Source organism: Seriola lalandi, unplaced genomic scaffold (genome assembly GCF_002814215.2).
Source record: "Seriola lalandi dorsalis isolate HSWRI2012SDOR001 ecotype SW California unplaced genomic scaffold, Sedor1 jcf7180002054825, whole genome shotgun sequence".
Taxonomy (NCBI): Eukaryota; Metazoa; Chordata; class Actinopteri; order Carangiformes; family Carangidae; genus Seriola; species Seriola lalandi.
In genome coordinates this window covers 1,103,230-1,123,636 of record NW_019525378.1, presented here as the reverse complement: position 1 = coordinate 1,123,636, position 20,407 = coordinate 1,103,230, and the positions used below count along the sequence as shown (strand labels likewise).

The window sequence follows — 20,407 nt, the reverse complement described above, 5'->3', positions numbered from 1 at the left end:
TAGAAGCTCTGGGCAAAACATACTCATATGAAATATGAATGTACTTGGTGTGTGTGTGTGCGGATGTGTGTGTAGCCATGCTGGTTGCGCACAGGGGAAGCCTCAGCTCTATAATACATTAGTCTCTTTGGGGACATGCCCTAATTAATGTCTTGACCTCCTAACGGGTAGCCCCCTTTCTGTGAGTTAACATTTAGCAGTGCACCCTCCAGAGATGCACTTTGAAGTGCATTTATTAAAAGGAGTGACAGTGACATTAATGAGACAGTCGGGATAAGTACAGGGCTTTGTTTTATTTCCCAACAATTTATATTCTCTTTTTTTTTTTTCATTTTTTTTTTTTTTTTTAACACGTCTCAACTCAGCAGAGAGAAGAAAATACAAAGCAACATAGAATTAACCTTAACCAAAAGAACATTTTTTCAAACCAATAGAGATACACACACATACGCGTCAAATACACTAATCCTGTTTCTGGTCAAAGGCAACTGACTCCTGCCGCAGACTGTTCTGTATTCATGTGTTACAAGCGCTATGTGTGTGTATATACACTTAGAGTCCGCCTGATAGGCTATTAACAACTGCAAGAGTGGATGTCGCACCTGTCATATCCATCAGCCAGTGTGTGTTTCTGAATCCGTCAAGGTGAGATAAGGTGTCAAGAAAAATTCCCATGAAGCGTCCTGGTTTTTAAGTGGTGTCCGTGAGCATCGGCCACATTGTCTGATGTACCCATTTGTCTGTTAACATGTCCACGTGTCCATTCATCAGTGAGAGTGTCCATCAGCGCAGCTGTCTATCTCGTCTTCAGTTGGACTTGGACCAGATTTTCCCACTGCCGCGGAGCCTGAGTGGTAAACAATAAAACAAAACAAAACACTGAATTTGTGGCTTGCTTATCAAATGAATTAAATGGTTTGCATGTTTATTTTCCAACTTCAAATACAGATGCTCTACTGAACCCGCACACTACTGTTAGCCTGGTTGCTGAAGTGCCTTTGTGTTAAAATATCTAATGACTAGTACTTCTGCAGTAAAATTGATCTCAGTGGATTTTCCATTTCTTCAAATTAAAAAGAATTTTTGAAAAGAACCAATTTCTAATAATAACTGCTGCACTATCAGTACCATCCTTTAAATAGCTTTGTAAAGAAATGGTGTCAAAACTCATTTTAATTCGAGGATTGAGGTTAAGCTATCATTAATTTGGATTTCAAAACATTAAGTGGATCTTCATTTGAATGAAGTGCAGTGCTGAGTGATGAAAATTATAGGGCTCTATGCTTCATCAAAATGTGACAGGCAGCCAGAAAATAATCACTGCTTTCTGTTCAGCATCAACAACATAAACAGCAGACGAGCAAAGCATCTCGTCTGATCACTGGAGGGGGAAATGGTTCTTTCAGGAGGAGAGCACGCGGGGCATTTGTATATCCAGTGACATTTTACAATCCAGGACAGATGTGAAATTAGCCATCGGTAATTGGGCCGGATGGAAGCAGAACAGAAAGAGAGTCCCTGATAGCGGGGTTAGAGTACTGCTGCAAAACACTGATGTACATCTGATAATAAAGCTACTTCATGCAGACACACACACGCTCACACACGAACAAACCACTTACACCAGCAGCTGGCTTTTTAATGTTTATTGAAAAAATGGAAACATAGCGGTGGTTCTCTGCTGAATTAACTTTGCTCTCTACAAGAACATTGGACTAATGGCTTTAATTTAGTGTTTGAAGTAGAGTCTTTATAGCACTGTGGTTATAACTAGGTAAATTTGTATTTATAAAGCACCTCTCAAAAACCACAGTTACAAAGTGCTTTACAGAACAAAAGAAGCAGCAATAAAAGAAACTTAATGGAAAGAACCTCCACATGCAGCTTTTTGTTCCAATTTTATGTCTTGTAGGAATAAATAGCATTTCTTGCTTGAAAAAACCTCAAAACAAACTTGATTTAAGAGCACACCAACAAGTCTGAATAAAACATAATTTCAGAAAATTATTCTACATGGCCAAACATATTTTATGGGTTCAATTTGTGAAACATTTGCTCTGCTTCAGAAAAATGAACACAATTTCTATGCAAACTCATTTTATATACAAGAGCTATAACATCAAAGATGCTGTCAGTCATGCAGACAAATACTGTCTGCATGACTGACAGCCAAACACTGTCAGTTATGCAGTCTGTATTATTCCTACGCATGTAGCCACACAGCTCAAAGTAACCGCAGAAAACACAAAGGTAATGTCACCGTACTCACCCTTTCACCTTTGAACTTTTTTTGCCTGGTTGTCGAGGTTCCTGAGAAGAGGCAGGGTCTCGCGGCTCGGCAGGCTGGTCTGCGTCCTGATTAGAGGCGGCTCCAGCTGGGGCGGGGCCTGACGATGGAGAGGCGGCGCTGGCCTTTAACGTTTTCTGTAGGTTTGAAACCTGAGGGAAAAGTGAAGAGATTAAAAAATAAAGGTTAAGCAAGAGGGATGAGTTAAAAGATAGATTCACAATTGGTTTTTTTTCCCCCAAATTTGTTTATTGGATTTTCTACAACACAGAAATGCAAAAAAAAAAAAAGTTTTATAACAAGTTGCATTGTTGTGTTAAATGAACAGGACTTATCTATAAAGTGCAGTACAAATACATGAATAATGTTATCGAAAAAGATGTAACGAATATATAAACTAAACTAAATATAACATGTACACATTGGTCATTATATATAAATACAAAATCAGCAAGATAGAAGGAAAAAAATAAAAATAAAAACTAATATTCCAAACCCACTATTGGTACATTAGAGCGGATGGAGACATTTGATCAAATGTGTCACTCTGGAATAGCTGCAAAAACCAGCCCTTCAGCATGTGCAAAGAAAGGTCCCCATGTTTTATTAAATTCGGCAAGTGAACCGTTTATGGCACATCTTATTTTCTCCATTTTAACAAAATAATAAATGTCTTTTGATCCATAAAGAATGAGAGGGGGGTGCAGGAGATTTCCACCTCAGTAGGATCAGACGCCTGACTAATAAGGTGACAAACGCTACAAAGCCTGCCTTATATTTTGGAAGCAGCAGAGTGCGAGGTGGAACCCCAAACAGTGCTGTGATTGCTGTGGGTTCATATTGAGTCCTGATTCAATCTGAAATAGAGATGAAAACTCCTAACCAATAGGTATGTAAGGACCCCTTCTTACATTTCATTACATTTCCTAGTGGCAGGGGCTTGGTGACATCTATCGCATGTTGGGTCAACATCACTATAAATCTTAGAGAGCCTGACTAGATATCTTGAGAACGCCACTAGTCTGTCTTAAAACAATACTAATGTTTTTCCAGCTGCTCATTCTGGTCAAAACAATCCACAGTCCCTGTTATGTGTAAAAACAGACAACGTTCACGAGCTTCCGCAAAACTGAATTATTCGAATAAAGTGGGTATCTCCTAAAGGTTAAAGTTCCTTTAATATAAAAATGCCTGTTTGAGTTTCCCCAGTGTTTCCATACCTAGCTGCAGCTGAAGGACAATCACACAAAGAGGGAATTATGTAGTAAGGAGAATGTAACCTTGGGAGATACCCACTTGATTCATCCTTATTATTGCAGCAAGCAAAAACCATTTTCATTGTTCATATGGGTCCCCAGCTATTGTTTTAAGACTGACAAAAAAAAAAAAAAACAGGGAATCTGTCCCTTAAAGTGAGAGATATGAACATGCTGCTGTATGAACAACTGAGATGCAGAGAGTCCCATTTACTGGTCCGGGGGTGCGAAAGAGCGAGAGGACTGTTGGCTGACGGAATGAGGGATGGACTAACCTCTGTTTCCACTTGGACTTTGACCTTAAGCTGGCTCTCTCTATATTGGTTGGCCCTCGAGACCTGCTCCTCAATACCACACAACACTGCCTCACACCCTGTACACCTGAGAGAGAGAGAGAGAGAGAGAGAGAGAGAGAGAGAGAGAGAGAGAGAGAGAGAGAGAGAGAGAGAGAGAGAGAGAGAGAGAGAGAGAGAGAGGACAGGCATGGAGGGAGGTGCATTGTGAGTTAGGAAAACAGATAATAGAGACATAAATCTGAAGTGTGTGCACAGACACACGGCGAACATACTGACCACTCCTGCAGCGTGTTGATTATGTTTGGGAGCTCGTTGGGGCCAAGGTCACGACCCACGCTGCAGTCTACCTCCACCTGCTGGTTCCTCTGGTCCAGTTTACCCTGGATGATGTCACAGTAAACTGCCTCAATCAGCAGGTCCTCCAGCTCCCGCACATTCTTCAGCTCCAGCTGCTGCAGGAGGAGTGAGTATGGCAGGCACTGAGGGGGTTAAAAAAAAAAAAAAGACATGAAAAGACTTTAATCCTCATATTCTCTTCTTTTTTAACCAAGTTAAAAAGGCAGAGAATTTAATTCCATTTAAATAATTTGATGGAAAATGACAAAAAGATGTTGCAGTGAAATTGCATATTTGTCTAAATGTCACTGCCAGAGGAGGATGAGAGGAAAGTTTGGACTTCACTGGGCAATTAGAGAGTTCAAGCCTACATGCAGGGAAGCAGTGACATATGGCAGAGAAAAACAGGGGGCAGGAGTGAAAGAAGCAATGGTAATGGAAAGTGAGATTACGTTAAAGCAAAAAGAAAGGACAGTGCTGGTGAGAATAATGAATCAATTATTTATCAGGAGCAGAGAAGGAAAAGGGCATAAGAGGAGCAGCATGGTTGGAAGGTGCAAATGAGAGATGCCTTAAAAAAAGAACATTTAATACTTTATCATGCAGATGGAGGGAGGGGTAAGATATCTGAAATGGCATGAGAAGTAGTAGTGAGTGCTGGCAACTTTTTCTTGCGACACTTAAGGCTTGTCTGTTGCTTTAGTCCTGATTTAGCAGACATTAATACAAAAACAAGCTTAGAATTACAGCCAACCTCACATAAACTTGAAAAAAAAAAAGAAAGAAAGGATTATGTGTCTAGCAAAGCCATCTTTAAAAGCAGAATTGTGAATACATCATTAATATCTTGCTGCATGATGCCTGCAGCAATATGACAGAAGCAGAAATTAGATTTATTTTCCATTTTTGAGACAAATACAACCTTATGCTTCATTTGCACTTTTCTGTAAAAAGTGGACGAGAGAAGAACAAACCTTGAGGTTGGAAGCCAAGCTGATGATCGACAGATGGCGGAGTTTGTTTCTCTGTGCGGGGGTCAGCTCCGGAAGAGAGGCTGCTCTCTCTACCAGCAGCAGACAAGAACAGAAAATAAAACAGAGACACACAATGGGGGGGGGGAAATATACCTGAGCAGTGTGCAAGTGTCACTTTGCTCAGGGTCAAACAGTCACACATAATAGAGGCACTGCTTATTACTTCACACAGAGATGTGCAGGTGAGCGTGGAGCTGTTTAAGCAGTCAGAGAACAAAGTCGAGCGGAAGTTGGTCTCCAGCGACTGTGTCTCCTGCTGCCTTGCTCCCTTGATGACAGGATTCACACCCCCTAAGACTGCAGCTCTGACAGCTCCTCTAAGGGCTCCACTACACAGCTCTGTGAAAGTAAATGCGCTCCCCGTTGGTGTGACTCGAAAGGGAAGGGAACAATAAAGTAGGCTACATTCTTTTTCCAGGCTATTGGTTGATATTCAGCATAAAATTAGACATAATTAACATTCCCCTTCTTGTTGAAGCTTCCCAACAAATTACACAGACAGCAAATGAAGTCAGACAAGATGAGTTTATTGTCCATTTGTGCCAGCGCTACTGCAACACAGACAATCATCAGCCAATCATAGCGCTTGACAAAAAAGTTGCCCCGGCAGATAAAAGTACTCTAGTAATTTTGTCTGTGTATAACCTGCCTGCAGTGTCTCAGGTGAGGGTGTTTAAAGCCTCTGTGTCAGGGTGCCTGCCTTGTAGCAAAGAAATATAGCTCATAATAAAAGAGTCGCAGGCTGCCCTATTACTTATTTACATTGTGCTGCCGCTGCAATACCTTTGTAGTCGCAGTAAGTTCCATAGGCAAAGAGGTTCAGGAGCTGGTACACTGGTGCATGAGGGCCATTCTCCAGCTGTGGTTTAGTGGAAAGATAAGGGGGAAGGAGAAAATGATGTGGCAGAATGCAGAAGTAATGAGACTCTACACAAGAACTGTGCAACTGTATTTTATCTATGCAGACTGAACAGGTCTGAGCAGAGGTCTTGCTGAGACTCGGGGTGAGTGAAAGAGAGAAAGGCCGCATGGAGACCCGGCTGACAATATTCAGACATATTTGGATTCATCTGAGAGGGTTTATATTCACACCTAGCATCATAATGTGTCCACAGTGTTCCTTTCTGATTGGACATTAGGAAAAACAGCGTTTCCTGATGGCTGACTCGAAGCTATCAGCTGATGTCTGTCTTTGCCGTGAAATTCTGCAAGACTTTAGACTATAATGCAACTGCTCTACTGTAAGGATGTCTGTCCTGTTTCAAACTTTTTCACCGGTTACAATAAACACCTGGGGGAAAATCTAAGCTCTGTCACTGCAATTTTTCAATTTAGCAGGGTATTTACTAAGACTAAAGACGTACATGAGCCCAGCAGCAGTTCATCTGATTTCTATGCATGCGCATGTCTGGAAATCATTGATTGGCAAAAGATAATGTTCCCTGCTGTTGAACCACATACATTTGAAAAGAAGACACTTTTGGAAATGCAAGTGGTTATTCACCCTGTGTGTGGAACGCTGTGTGTCAGGGAAATATTATAAATAGCCATTGTTATCAGCTCAAGATCAGTAACAGAATGAGTTATGAAAACTAATGTGGGAGATTTTTGATAAAGCTTTTAAACTCCTTTAACCAGATTTTTTGTTGTGAACAGATAAAAATAACAGACCTACTTAATAAGTATTACTGGCTGCTTCAGTCATATTTCTCTGCACTGACCTGCTATGAGTCATTAAAAAGTTGAGAAAAATACATATTCAAGCAGGAAACCACTGAGGGAAGGTGACCGGTAAAGCTTCGTCATAATAACAGGCTGTTGCATTGTTGTTCTTTCATCTGAGATAACTTTCTAAAGCATCTTTATAATTTGGTGCAATATTAGTGACTTCAGCGACTGAGGTATGTTAATTGTTTGAACCATTAAGATATTTCCTCACCTTCTCTCTCTCTCTCTCTCTCTCTCTCTCTCTCTCTACCTCTGTGTATCCAAGAAAAAAGTGTTGCAAAATTTTAAACCTGTTTTGTCTCAGGCATTAAACTTTAGATGCAAAGTTTGCTGCACAAAACTTTCAGCGGTGCCACTTACCTGTGCAAAACCTTGGTGTGGTCCTTGTAAATAACATGCAATTTGACTGTTTAGCCCCTTAAAAGAGCCACTAATCTTTAGAAAATATTCCCTCTGGTCAGGATTGTTCTACATTCTTCCCAGTAGTTAAGTATGGAACAATGGCACTGCACAATCATTCTCTACTGTAACAGCAGCATTTCACTCCTAAAATAGGGTGTTAACAACGTTTTCTCAAGCAAGTTTAACATAAAACATAGGTGATATTGAAATTGTATACAATTTTCCACTTGAGTCGATGATAACTATGATCCTGGTCCAATTAACCTTCTAATTGTAGTTTGGTTGATCAGAATCTCCATATACCTAGGACACATTAACACTTGTGTGATTAAGATGGATTTGTGTGCCAGGTTTGAAAAGGTCAGAATAGACAGAGAGCGAGGAAGATAAAGTGTGAGAGAGTGTTTACCTCTCTGACATTAGGCAGCTCCAGGATGTCAGAGAAAACATAGAGGCCTGGGGTTTCCAGCAGAGAGCTGACAGCCTGGGCCAGTGCTGAGCCGGACAGAGACAGGAGCTGGTCCACCTCCATCTGATGCCAGGTGACATAGGTACCAAAGACACAGTTAGCAGGTTAGACTAAGGTACTACAGAGACATAAATACTGTGAGAACAGCAGTAGAAAATACGAGAATGCTACAAATAAAATCAAGGCAATAACATCTGTTATCACCTTGGCACTCACTTTATTATGGTGTTGTAAAAAATAATGTCTAGGGACACAATGTCATAATTTTCAATAAATACTCTGGTAACAATCACAACACTCTACACAAGGACACAGCATCTAGAGATCATGTCATACCCTTTGAAACGCAGTTCAACCACTTGTGGCCTGTTGAAGAGACATCAATATGACCGAACAATACTCCCTCCTCATTTAGCGTCTAACAGACAAGTACTCTTGACCAAAGCACTTGACGACACCCACAGATTACCTGGAGAGCTACTCAAGTAGTGGATAGCACCACTGCGGGCAAAAAGTGTAATGGACGTGAAGGAGACCGTGTGCATTCATCAAAAACCATTTCCTGCTCAGAGACATGCAAATAGACTTTGAGCTGTCCACAACAGCAGAATAAGTAGTGACATTGTGATTAGACTCCACACACACACACAGACAGACACATACACAGACACAAAGGGACCATTCTCTGATGTAAAACCTAAGGTCAATGTTTTCTGTACTTTGTCCTGACTCTTGCTTAATAACCCATAAGCTTTATAGTAAAAAAAAAAAAAATTACACAAATATAAAAAAAAATAGAAGAGCTGGATGTCAGTTTGATTCGACTCGTGTGCTCCTCCCAATACAAAAGTGTCTCAACTGACAACTCAATGCGAGGAGATGTCCTGTTGACTTTGATGGCATATTTTAAGATCTTAATCCCAGTAGACACATTCTAAGACACAAGGGAAGTTTAATCTTACAGATGCATGAAAAAATTATTGCAGTTGCATCAGATCAGTTTCATTACCTGAGGCCATTTCCTAAAATTAATGCAACACAGTCTGCTGTGCTAAGAGTAGTCTGACTGGTTCTTTCTCATCTCAGCCAGTGCTGATGTATTGTATGATCCTAAATCTGATGGATTTAGAAGCACCCATACACATCTTGCATATGTTGTCCCACTGGACCACCCTCAAGGAGGTCCAAAGAGCAGATTCCCAGGTGAGCTGAACAGATGAGCAGCCATGTGTTGCAGCCAAACAAATTAACCTACACTCTGTTTCAGAAACAGTGCTTTGTTTAATTTCAGGTATTTTTAAAAGTCAAATTAAGCTCTGAATCTGAGGCTGGATTGGATCCATCTGTGTTTTTCTACTGAATTTAAAAGAAGGACAAAACTGGCTGCACATCAGTGACAGATGGCTAGAGGAATATGTGGACTCAGTCAATACGCACTTTGCAGCTGTTCAGATACAGTGTACGTTGGTGACTACTGGGATACAGAAATAAACACAAAATACAAAAAAATACAAACATTAATGAAAAACAATACTGAAAATAGCCAATAATAATTGAAGGGATCCCAAAGCGCAAAGGCATGCATAGTTACTTGTTGTGATAAATTGTTTTGTCATGCAGTAATGACCATAGATAATGACAGCATTGTTTTTGCTCTACCCTCTTCTCAATTCAAGTAGCCTATTATGTTTAATTGTGTATCATGTCGGCATAATGTGAAGGAAAATAATTTGAATTAAACCCATTCCCTTGTCCCAGTACCTTTACTATCTTTTGTATGGTACAACAGGAACTGCAAACACTATTGAAAACATGTTACACTTGTTTTGCTACTATCAGGGCTTCATTGTTTTTGTATTGTTACAAGGAGCTTTAGATTCAAAATGGAGTTAGAGATTCTAACAGAATAAAATGTCATAAAATAATAATAATAAAAAAAGATATGAAGCTCCTAGAAGGAAAACAATTTAAAATTGGAGCTGGCAGCTGTAAGCTTCCACTGTTGTATATCATACCAAAAACTCACCAAAAACCACTCACTTCAATAGACTCTCAGCTCTATTAAGAAGTGCATGATACATTTTTCCCATAATCCTCTTCAGCCAAAGGGGACTTTAAATGGCTCTGAAGATCTCTGCAAACCACTTCTAAGATTTGACAGTTTTCTGAAATGATGTGCTGCATGCTGAATACGTTAAATGCTAAATTATGCAGTGTTTGCAGACAAATACCTGTATGTGCAGATTTGCTGATGAGCAAGTCAACTTACAACCACCAAGTCTGCAGACAGCCACTAAAAACCCATGCTGTGCAACCAAACATTGTTTTAACCCACAAAACATTATTAAAATTCTTGTGAAGCTCTCAAGCTGTCAAAAAATACCAAATATGTCAGGCTGGACTTTGGGAAAATGAGCAGAGAATGATGCAAAACATATCTAGAATATTTCCAGTGGAAGAAATGATGAAGACATAAAAACATTGAATCTTGAGTTTGAATATTTGACTCAATATAAAGATCATCACCATGATAGTGTCAAACAGTCTGGGATAATAGGATAGAAAATAACAACTGTAAAGCTACATAAGGGTTCAAAAAGGGAAAATTGTATGTTAAGGTGTTTTAACTGCATGTTGGTATTAGTGATGATATTATTGCAATGCCCCAGTAAAGTGAATACACTGTTATTTTAAAGATAAGAGCTTAAAATAAAGTATTGGAGCAAAGATTAAGTTAATACTGGGGCATTGCAATAATCTCATGTTTTACTCAAAATGCTCAGTTCAAATTAAATTATTCAAGTGTTGAGAATTGATCAATATTGGATCAATTATTTCCAATATCATCAATCTGCCTTTTAAATGATTTGATTAATCAAAAAGTAAATAAATAGTCAGTTGGCAAAGACTGAATGATTCTCATAACAATTTCCCAGTTGATAAATTGCTTGTTTCGTCCAACGAACAGTGTAAATCCCTAGTAAATTCAATTTAAATGCTCTAAGGCAGAGAAAAACTGCAGTCGCTCAGGAAATCAGAGAATGTTTGCCAGTTTAGCCTTACTAATTATTTAGACTATCAATTGATAACCTGAGTTGTTGTTGATTAACTTCTCGACTGCACCACTAACTCAACTTAATACATTTAAGCATTGATGGATACTAAACAGTAGGGTTCACAAACAAAGTGAAGGCTCTGATGATGTCAGATTTCTGATGAGGCAATGAGAAGTCAACAATATTTCTACTACGTAATGGCCGGGACTGCAAACTCAGGGAAAGACACATAACAAAAAATACTGCTTAAGAAAAGTAGACGTATAAAAATACACCAAAAAAATTACAGGAACAAATAAATTCAGCAGCATACAGACATAACACGTATTTACTCCACTTTCACTCTTGCAATTTGTCATATGAGGCGATGATCAAGAAAAAAGGTAAATTAAGGCTTACTCAGCTAAATCTCCTAACCCTGTATTAACGTTAGCTGCATCGCTAACTTACCCGGCTAATATTAAAGCTAAGGACCTCAGCTGACAGCAGGCATTGGTGCAAGTGACAGATAAAGTACTAAACGTACAACACACTCCTATGATTTCAGATAGAAGAATGCTTTTACACTGACAATTCTCATTAAAGTGTTGTTATTTATTATTGAAGCTCCATGTGTCATGCTAGCCCGGTTGCTAACGGCTAACTAACCGCAAGGCTTCACACAACCGCTGATGCTGGGCCTCAGTTCATTTAAAGCCGATCTGGTGTTTATATCTTACCCACAGGCTGAAAAACTAATATCAGAATCGGATATGCGCGTAAATGTTAGCACAACATGTAATAATAAGGCTGTATATGTTCAAATTTACCTTGTTGTGTTGGTTTCTAGCAGGTAGCCTCCCTCTCGATTGTTCAGCTCACGTCAGCACACGTATGACAACAAAAGCAGCGTAATCTCTGATTGGATAGTACAGGGAATGGGCGGGACGAGTGCAGCCGTCAATCAGCATCTGTATCCTCGGATTAGAGAGAACAGCGTCATCTAGCGGTGCTAAGGTGTTCTCCACCGAGATCCCAAGGTGAGATCAATACCTTGTGATGTTCCTCAGACAAATGTTAAGTATCACAAAATGATTAGAGGAACGACTTTTGATCAGTGACTTTTCCCTCCTCTGGTTTCTAAAAGTCCTTCAAATTAAACAGCCAAAGAAGGCAAAATTATTCTTTGGTGGAATTTACACAAATCATGCCTGCACTGAAGCCATAACATGTGACAAGTGGTCATAAATACACTATAATATAAATATACTTCATTTAAATTCATCACAAGCCGAAAAGGGTGGGGCCACTGTCTAATAGGGGCACAATTTATAAGAGTTTATAAGCTGTAAATAATGCCTTAATCAATGGCTAATAGATATTTTACTAATGCTTTACAGATTAGTTATAAACAATTAAAAAGAGCAACTTTTGTCTTGCCAATTTATGGAGAGTCCTCCTCCTTCACAACACTTTGATCCCTCCAATGGACTGTTCAAAAAAGGCTGCAAAACGTGGACCAGAACCCATTTATAAACTACGATTATCAACATTTACAACTGCATTTATTATGGTACCATTTATTAACCTATATGTAGAGTATGACCAGCTGTTGATATTCGGGCAAAACATCAAACAGTAAAAATGTAGAGAGACCAGTATAATAACAGTAACAGTTGATAGTAAGAGCTGTTGTTATTGCACTTTCAAGTGAAGAAGTATCCATTCTGTTGTTTCTCTCTTCCATCAGTGTTTTGGTAATGTGTGTTTCCATTTGGTAAAAATGCTCTTATAAATATTGGTAAACCATTAAGAAGTACATAAAATTTCACAGCCAGTCAACTACACTTACAAATCTTAATGAATCATTAATAAATAGTTCTACAATAATCCAATAAGTTAGCAGCTGTAAATGCAGTTGTAAGCCGTTTATAAACTGATTTTAGGCCATATGTCCTGCAGCCCCTTTCCAGATCAGAAGTGGTTCAACAGGCCACTGGAGAGGTTTCCCTAACGAATTACAGAGCTAAAGAGTTCACTTAAAAGACATGAAAAGTCCAGTAGTGGAGGAAGATTTCCCTCAATCTGCCAACCACAATTGGTGTTTTTAATGGCTTATAACTGATCTATAAAGCATTAGTAACTGATGTATCAACCATTACAAACTCCAGCAGCTTATAAACCCTTTATGAATGGTGCTTTATCAGTAAATAGTAACCACTCTTCGGCAGTATTGTAGGCTACAGTTACGTCAGTGACTAGACTTCAACTGGTCAACTTGACAGTAGGCTGTATGGAAGTGTGAATGTCATATAGATATCAAAAAGGTAGACTATATAAAAAAGACCATTTTATTGATGTTTGTTTCATACATTTCGTCTCAAAAGTCTGGAATATAACAGAGAAGCTACACAGTTCAGCTAAAACAAATAACAACCAAACCAACATAAAATCAACAGTGTTATTTCTTAAATAATTTGCTGCTCGGTATTAAGTTGTTATGCTGCACAAATCTCTCCCAAACATGAACAGGAAAGATGAATATAAAAACAGTAGGGTTCTACCCTTCTGGGTTCTGTCAAAGTCTAATTTTTTTTTTAATATTGTTATCTTTGTCAAAAATCTGTGCAATGCCTGTGCATTCTCTTATGTTTTTTCCTTTTGAATTTACTTTAAAACAGAAATACAATAGTAGGCTACCATTATGAGACCCCCTCCCTATTTCCTCCAAGTGCTATATCTCAACACAATGTGCAGATTTTCAGCAACTATAACTTCAAGGAATAAAAACAATGTCTCCTGTGCATATGCGGGAAGTCACAAAAAGTAATTTTTTGGTCTGTAAACATGAGTTTTATTTTCTGTAATCCCAAATATGTAGCAATTACTTTTAGGTTTTTCTTTCACAACCCTGTGTAGTTTTCCAGACTTTCAGCTTGTGCAATATTGTCAGTTGTGTAAGGATTCAGTTGAGTTGAATGGCATCCATCTGGCAGATTCGTTTATAAATGTGATCACAAGGAACATCAAACCATGTCTTTGAGTGGCTATCCAAGGTGGCACAGTCCTCTCCGTGTTCCCCTCCTGACTGGTGGTTATCTGGCTCTGAGCTCCACTGATCCCAATATCTGTGAGAGAGGGAGAGTGCAGGAAAGTGGGATAGATAGGGTAAGCTATAAATAACAGATGTGAACATCTCTGACAAATGTGAAAAACAAGCTCACCCAGCTCCTTGATTTGTTGATGATGAAATGTTTGAGCTCTGATTTATCTGAGGCTTTGCTATAAGAATGGACAGCATGTACATCCTGCATTTATAGTTTTTACACTTATTTTGGTGATGTGAATGTTTCTTATATTATATATTTATAATTTTTATACCATTAAGCCTGGTAAAACAGGCTGGTTAATATGCTTTTGATGGCTTAGGCCCTCCCTGGAAGGTTTATTCACTATCATAAAAATTGAAAACAAATACAGCAACTTAAATGACTTTACGCATCCGATAATTTACTTGTGTTGCAGTGTCGTGTTGTCCACCCATCTCCAGTCTCCTTCGAGCTCTATATCAGACAGGCCGATCCAGAAGTGGTAATCAAATCCACCGATTCTCCTGGCTTCTTTCTCCAGAGTGTCCTTGAAATGACACACATGCTTATGTTTGTACAAAATTATCTTATGCATTCTTAGCCTCTGACTTACAGCCACATTAAACACAAACACTTTGTTGTAACTGTATTATTATTATTATTATCATACTGCAAAGGATCTTCAGCTGCATTGGTAAACCAAACCCACATCTTTAAAGACCCAAAGTGTGACTGAAAATTAAACATTTAAGGCATATTTACATGCTTAATAGGCCTTTTTTTTACCACAGATATTTTGACTTATTGTAGCAGGAAACTTCAAGTGTCCCAGTAAGCCATGACACTGTGACAGTAAGCCAGCACGCACAATACCAGGACCTTGAAACTGAAGCACCTAAATGAAATTGAGCCATCATTCATTTTATTGTTTATCCCTGTGCGTTTCCTACTGTGACATGTCAACTGAATCTATACAAAATCTGATAAAGGTGTTATCTGTTCTGCCCCTAACAAGGTGAAACAAAGCTGAAAGGGGAGTCACTTAGATGTCAGTCAAGCACATAGACTGTCTATGGGTCAAGCACAATCCTGAGTAGAGGAGATCAAGTATGGGTGGATCATCGTGTTATTCTAGTGTTTACAGACATGACAAGAACAAATCTGGAAGAAGATCAGATTATAAACAATAGACTTGATTATTTGGAAATAACTAAAATGAATGATGGCTGAATTCCATTTAGCTGCTTCAGTTTCAGGGTCCTGGTATTGTGCATGCTGGCTCACTGACACGCTGTCAGAGAACACGTGACTAGAACAGAACCATCGTTAAAGTTATTTGTAACACCTGCGGTGCAAAAGGCCTGTGCTTAACTTCAAGCTAACTTCTAATCTTAAAGTGTGCCTTTGCAGAAGTAGACCAGATAGAGTAACCTTGCCTTGCAAAGGTGTCTTCATGTTCCCCATCATCACACACACACACACACACACACACACACACACATACCCTCATGTCTTAAGTTTTCCTGTCTTGCGGACAGCACACAGTAACCGACCCAATTAAGGGGAATGAGGAACACCTGTGCCGGTCAGCAGGGCTCCACAGACAAAGTGTTCACTTCTGTCTAAGTCTGCTGATGAGTTGTGTCCACTTCAGCCCCATACACACACACACACACACACACACACACACACACACACACCCACACTAGCACACGCACATGCTGTTCCACGGTGTGCAGTATGGTGAGGTGGCCTCCCATCTCTGCACAACTGTCTCTGCTCTTCAGCCAGTCCAGCTTGTCGCTGCTGAAATAGTAACACTGATCCCCGACATGAAGCCATCCTTCAGGACACTCGCTGCACTGCTTAACTGTTAATGAGAGAGAAAGAGCAAGATAAAAGGGTGAGGGGAACACTAAATCAAAGACAGCAGGAAATGAGGATCATGTACATGTTTGATCTACATCTTGCCACCTGTCTTTGAACAGCTCAGTCCCAGGGCGGTGTAGTTTTTACACAGCTGGATGTAACGTCTGTGCACTGAGTTCAGTTTCTGACCTGGAGATGACGAGTCCACGGAGGCACCTGGCTGTGGCCTGCCAATCACTGAGAAATAGACAGGTAGGTAGGTAGGTAGGTAGGTAGGATAGGCACCTGATAAAAAAGTTAAGTGGTCACCAAAGTTATTGCAGTTCATCTTGAGAGGAAAATGAATGCCTGTGCCAAATTTTATGATGAACCATCCAATAGTTGTTTCCCTTAAAACTAGAAATGTCAACCTCATGGTGGTTCCTACAGGAAAAGTCAGGGGATCACCAAAGTCAGTAGGACTCTGGGGACCATAAATGTCTCTACAAAATGTCATGGCAATCCCTCCAATAGTTGTTGAGATATTTCAGTCTGGACCAAAGTGATGTGACATTGGCATTGCCATCCACAAAATCACGACTAAAAATGGATACAATTTTCAGACTGTTGTGTTTCCCCATTCACCACTAACTTCTCCCTCCTCAAACATACGCCTGTCCTCTGTGCAGTTTGTGAATCTCTGTAGGACTTTATTGCTGCTGTTGCTGGAATAATTGAGTTTATATGAGCTCCCTCGCGGCTGTAAGAAATTATCATTTACAATGTGAACTTAGTCTGGTTTCACTGCCACATATTTCTCCACAGTCATGTTTCCTCTGTTTATGTTTACTAATTCTCCTTTGCCCACTAAAACATTAAAAAGTTATTTCCGTAATGCTTTCTAAGAAGACTAATTGATGTGATATAAGTCATAAATACAGATAATGGCCGTATATATTTTTGGCTTTATATCAAGATAGAGAGTGGCAAAATGACGTCATACAGACACAAACAATACCTCAGAATGAATGTGTAATATTGTTGGGAAACCAAAGGTCAAGCACCTGTGTGACCTTGAGTTTATTCAGCATAATGTTTGCGGTGTTTTAACTTCATTAACTGTTACCTGTTTCATTGTGGTTAGAGAATTACGTCAGAGTTAGTGTTCACGGTAAAAACGTATTTTTCTGGCTAAGACTAATGACAACACCATTTCCTGGTGAGCCTGCCAAGGTACTGAGATCAAATGTGGTTTAAACCAAGACTTCACAAAAACCAACATGATACACTACTGTGTTTTAAAATTGTCTGTCACAGATATTTGTAACATTAAATGGTAAAATTGTACTAAATTATTAACATGGCACATATTTTTTCCACTAATGTACCATTGCAGCAGAAATAAAATATATATATGTATTGTATATCTTATCCTAACTGGCCCACAATGGGAATACTTAACTGACAGGAATATTTATGATACAGTAAATAATATGCACTTCTATGCCATATTCATGAAGTTGAATAAAATCAATCATTAAATATTTTCTCTATCAAGAGTCTCACAATATGTTGCAGATCCCAGTCTCATAAAAAGTGTTAGATGTTTCTCTTTTTCCTTCTCTTGTTGTAAGACATGCAAGTAATTATTTTCAGACACTAAAATTGTACTCAATAGCTTGTGTGTGTTTGTCTTTGAATTTGTGTGTGCGGTGGTGGTGATTGATCAAGGGTGTACAGCCCCAGTGGTGTTTGTTCGAAATGAGAGAGTGTCCTCACAAGTACATTAACAGGCTGAGCTGCCAAGACTCTTGGCCCTGCAGGAAAAATATTTCACAATTATGGACTTTTGTGCTTTTTCTATTACATGACCCTCACTGGACTGGAGAGAACGCTTTATCTTTTTTATTGCCAATTATAGGTGTCCAAAAGCACACTGAGCTGAAATAAAGAGAGAATAATCAGGCAGGCCGAGGAATAGAGTGAGACATACAGACAGAGAGACAGACGGGCAGATATACGCGCTCAGACTGGAGGGCAGGAAACGCAGGAGGCTGTAAGACAGTGTTTATACTCACAGAGCACAGTGAGTACGATGTTGGCACAGATGGAGGCCAAAAAGCCAATAAGCATCAGGAGAGCTGTCTGACTCCTCAAACACTCAATGCCCCGCTTCCGTCCCTGGGAGCCTGATTAGACACAAAACAGTCCACAGCATGGTAGCTGTCAATTCACTACTTTTAATCCTCTGGTGTAGCGCTGAGTGCAGACTTTGAGTAAGAGGAGATTGCAGAGCTGAACCACTTGACCAGAATTTAGCTTCATAACATTTACCGTTCCCAAAAGATAAAATGTCTGCTGAAAGTTTAGTCGAATGGATGCTCTGATTATGTGTCTCACAGAGTCACGTAAACACACAAACACTAAGATAAACACACCTATAAGCACATAATGACATTGGAATATTATTACTGATGCACAGATGTGTAAGCAGCAGTTTAATGTTGAGGCTGGTTGAGGTGAAGCCAATTTTAACTACACTTTACATACTGCTGGTCAGTTGAAGCTGTAACAATGCATCATATTTTATAATGATAATAATATACTTTGTATGTAAAGTCTTAATCAGCAAAGTAACATGTAACTACAGCTTTCAGGTGAATGTCGTGGAGTAAAAAGTCAAGTTCACCCCTCCAAAAGGCTGTGGAGCAGAAGCATAAAGTGGCGTAACAAGGAAATACACAAGTTAAGATGAAGTAACTTAAAAGTGTAGTTGAGTACTGTACTTAGTTAACTGTTGACTGTATATTCAGTGTTACATACAGGGACACCAGATAAATCTGAGGGGTTGTGAGATGATGAGGAAAGATGAAAAAACAAAACATTTGATTCATAAATAATTTTTCAGTTTTTGAACTTTTTCTCCAATCTTTGATTTTTGGTAAGTTATTGGATCCTTTGAACATTTATTGAAATAAAACCATTTGGGAATCACTATTTGGAGAAATATAACCCCGCCTACACACTGCCTTTTGCGAAATGCCAGAGCCAAAATTGAAACCACTGGAGTAATAATTAACAGTGTTGTATTTTGTATTATCCATTTTGTAAAATCTTCATTTGAAGTCTAAACTAAAGCTAAAACTGTCAAATAGCCTTAATGTAGTGGAGTAGAAAGAACAATATGTCCCTCTAATATGTTGTGGAACAGAAGTATAAAGGAGATACTGAAGTAAAGTACCCCAAAATTGTACTTAAGTACCGTACTTGAGTAAATGTACTATATAACTATAATACTACAAAATACCGTTGCTGTGTTGGAGTATGGGCCTATTCCCTCCAGGTGTTGGCTCCTCGGTGAACTCCTGTAGGCTGCTGTAGTTTTCTCCCTCCTCCATGTCTGCAGTGTCCTTGTTAACTCTCTCACTTTGTCCCTCTTTATGCTGCACCTCCTCTGGTCCCTAAAGGCTTTGGTATCTTCTCTCCCAAGCAGCAATATTTCTCCATGAAATTAAATTTGTCCCTGCTGGTTGATTTATCGAGGCACGTTCCTCTGCCTACAACACTGCTGCAGTGTGAAACAAATGTGCTCAGAGAAACGCTGTGCGATTAAACTGTGCAGTACCTTCAGTCCCCCCACCCCAAAAGAAAAAAAATTCAGCTTTTTTGTTAAGTATTTTCTGAAAAATAGGAGACTCTGTTAATCCAAACTGGTAGTTTTTTTTCCCTCAGTTTGTTGGCTCTGTGTGACGGATTTCTGCTAGTTGCTCTGGTTTCACTGTCAACTTGCCATATATTGCACAACAGCACCAGTCATTTCTTCACTCTTTTGCTCGGTTTGGAGCGAAGCACTGATTCTGGGAATGACAGATGTGTGGTAGATGACACGGCATATTATGTGAGAATGTGACTCAGAGGAGGAGAAAAAGTTTTTCAAAGATAGGTGGGAAAAAAGAAAACCTGAGTACCTTCAACTTCCTGACATTAATTAAAATTGGGGCTGTGACAAGGTTGTGATGGGAAAGCAGGTGGGAGCTGTGTGTGCACTGATTTTTTTTTTATTTAATTTTTACAAAGAAGGGCCAAGCTCTGAATCAGCACAGAGATTCAGATGATAAGAATTTTTGGTGATGTACAACCACAAATTGTAGCTCACTAGTGCGTACTCAGAGATAATAACCAAATACTCCTCTGCTTTAATTAATTTGGTTTGAATAATACGAACTCATGAAGTACAAGAGCTGACAATGGCTGTGGGAATAAGGTGCCAAGAAAAAAAAAAATAATAAATGGGACATGTACCAAAAAAACATGTTGACACTCTTCTGGAGCAACAGAGTGGGCATCTGGTGTGCCTGTGTGGTGTAGAGGTGATATTGCTGCAGCTGCTCTCCTAACGGAGAGAATACAAATAACCCCTTAGCACACGGAAAAGATGCACGCACACGCTGTACAGGTCAATGCTGAATCACTGTTTTGAGACCTTCATCTTTGCCAATTTAAAAAAAAAAAAAAGAATAATGGCACAGGGAAGGAACTTTGCTCATGTAACAGTAAATAAGGCATGAACCTGCATGCCAGAGATTCATCATCAGATGTTTGTTTAGCTAATCCGATATGGCAGGTC

General features: G+C 39.3%; 2 protein-coding genes across 3 annotated transcripts; both read right to left on the bottom strand.

Moving 5' to 3' along the window:
- Positions 1-274: 274 nt before the first annotated feature.
- On the bottom strand, positions 275-11,824 carry cops7a (COP9 constitutive photomorphogenic homolog subunit 7A). The gene is made up of 8 exons (XM_023426427.2): positions 11,674-11,824; positions 7,749-7,871; positions 5,993-6,068; positions 5,150-5,238; positions 4,116-4,318; positions 3,819-3,924; positions 2,270-2,439; positions 275-847 (listed from the first exon to the last, which is right to left on the bottom strand). The coding sequence occupies exons 2-8, from the start codon at positions 7,869-7,871 to the stop codon at positions 808-810; spliced, it is 807 nt and encodes a 268-aa protein (XP_023282195.1). The 5' UTR covers positions 11,674-11,824; the 3' UTR covers positions 275-807.
- A 1,356-nt stretch (positions 11,825-13,180) lies between these two features.
- Positions 13,181-19,649, bottom strand: LOC111669920 (galactose-specific lectin nattectin-like). Of its 2 annotated transcripts, XM_023426428.2 has the most exons (6): positions 19,088-19,647; positions 17,859-17,969; positions 15,907-16,038; positions 15,651-15,802; positions 14,358-14,479; positions 13,181-13,971 (listed from the first exon to the last, which is right to left on the bottom strand). In XM_023426428.2, exons 1-6 carry the CDS (start codon positions 19,176-19,178, stop codon positions 13,809-13,811), a joined length of 771 nt encoding a protein of 256 aa, XP_023282196.1. In that variant the 5' UTR covers positions 19,179-19,647; the 3' UTR covers positions 13,181-13,808. The 2 variants fall into 2 exon arrangements, with proteins under 2 accessions (XP_023282196.1, XP_087035475.1); XM_087179349.1 differs by lacking the exon at positions 17,859-17,969 and having other exon boundaries at positions 19,088-19,649.
- Between the last annotated feature and the right edge of the window lie 758 nt (positions 19,650-20,407).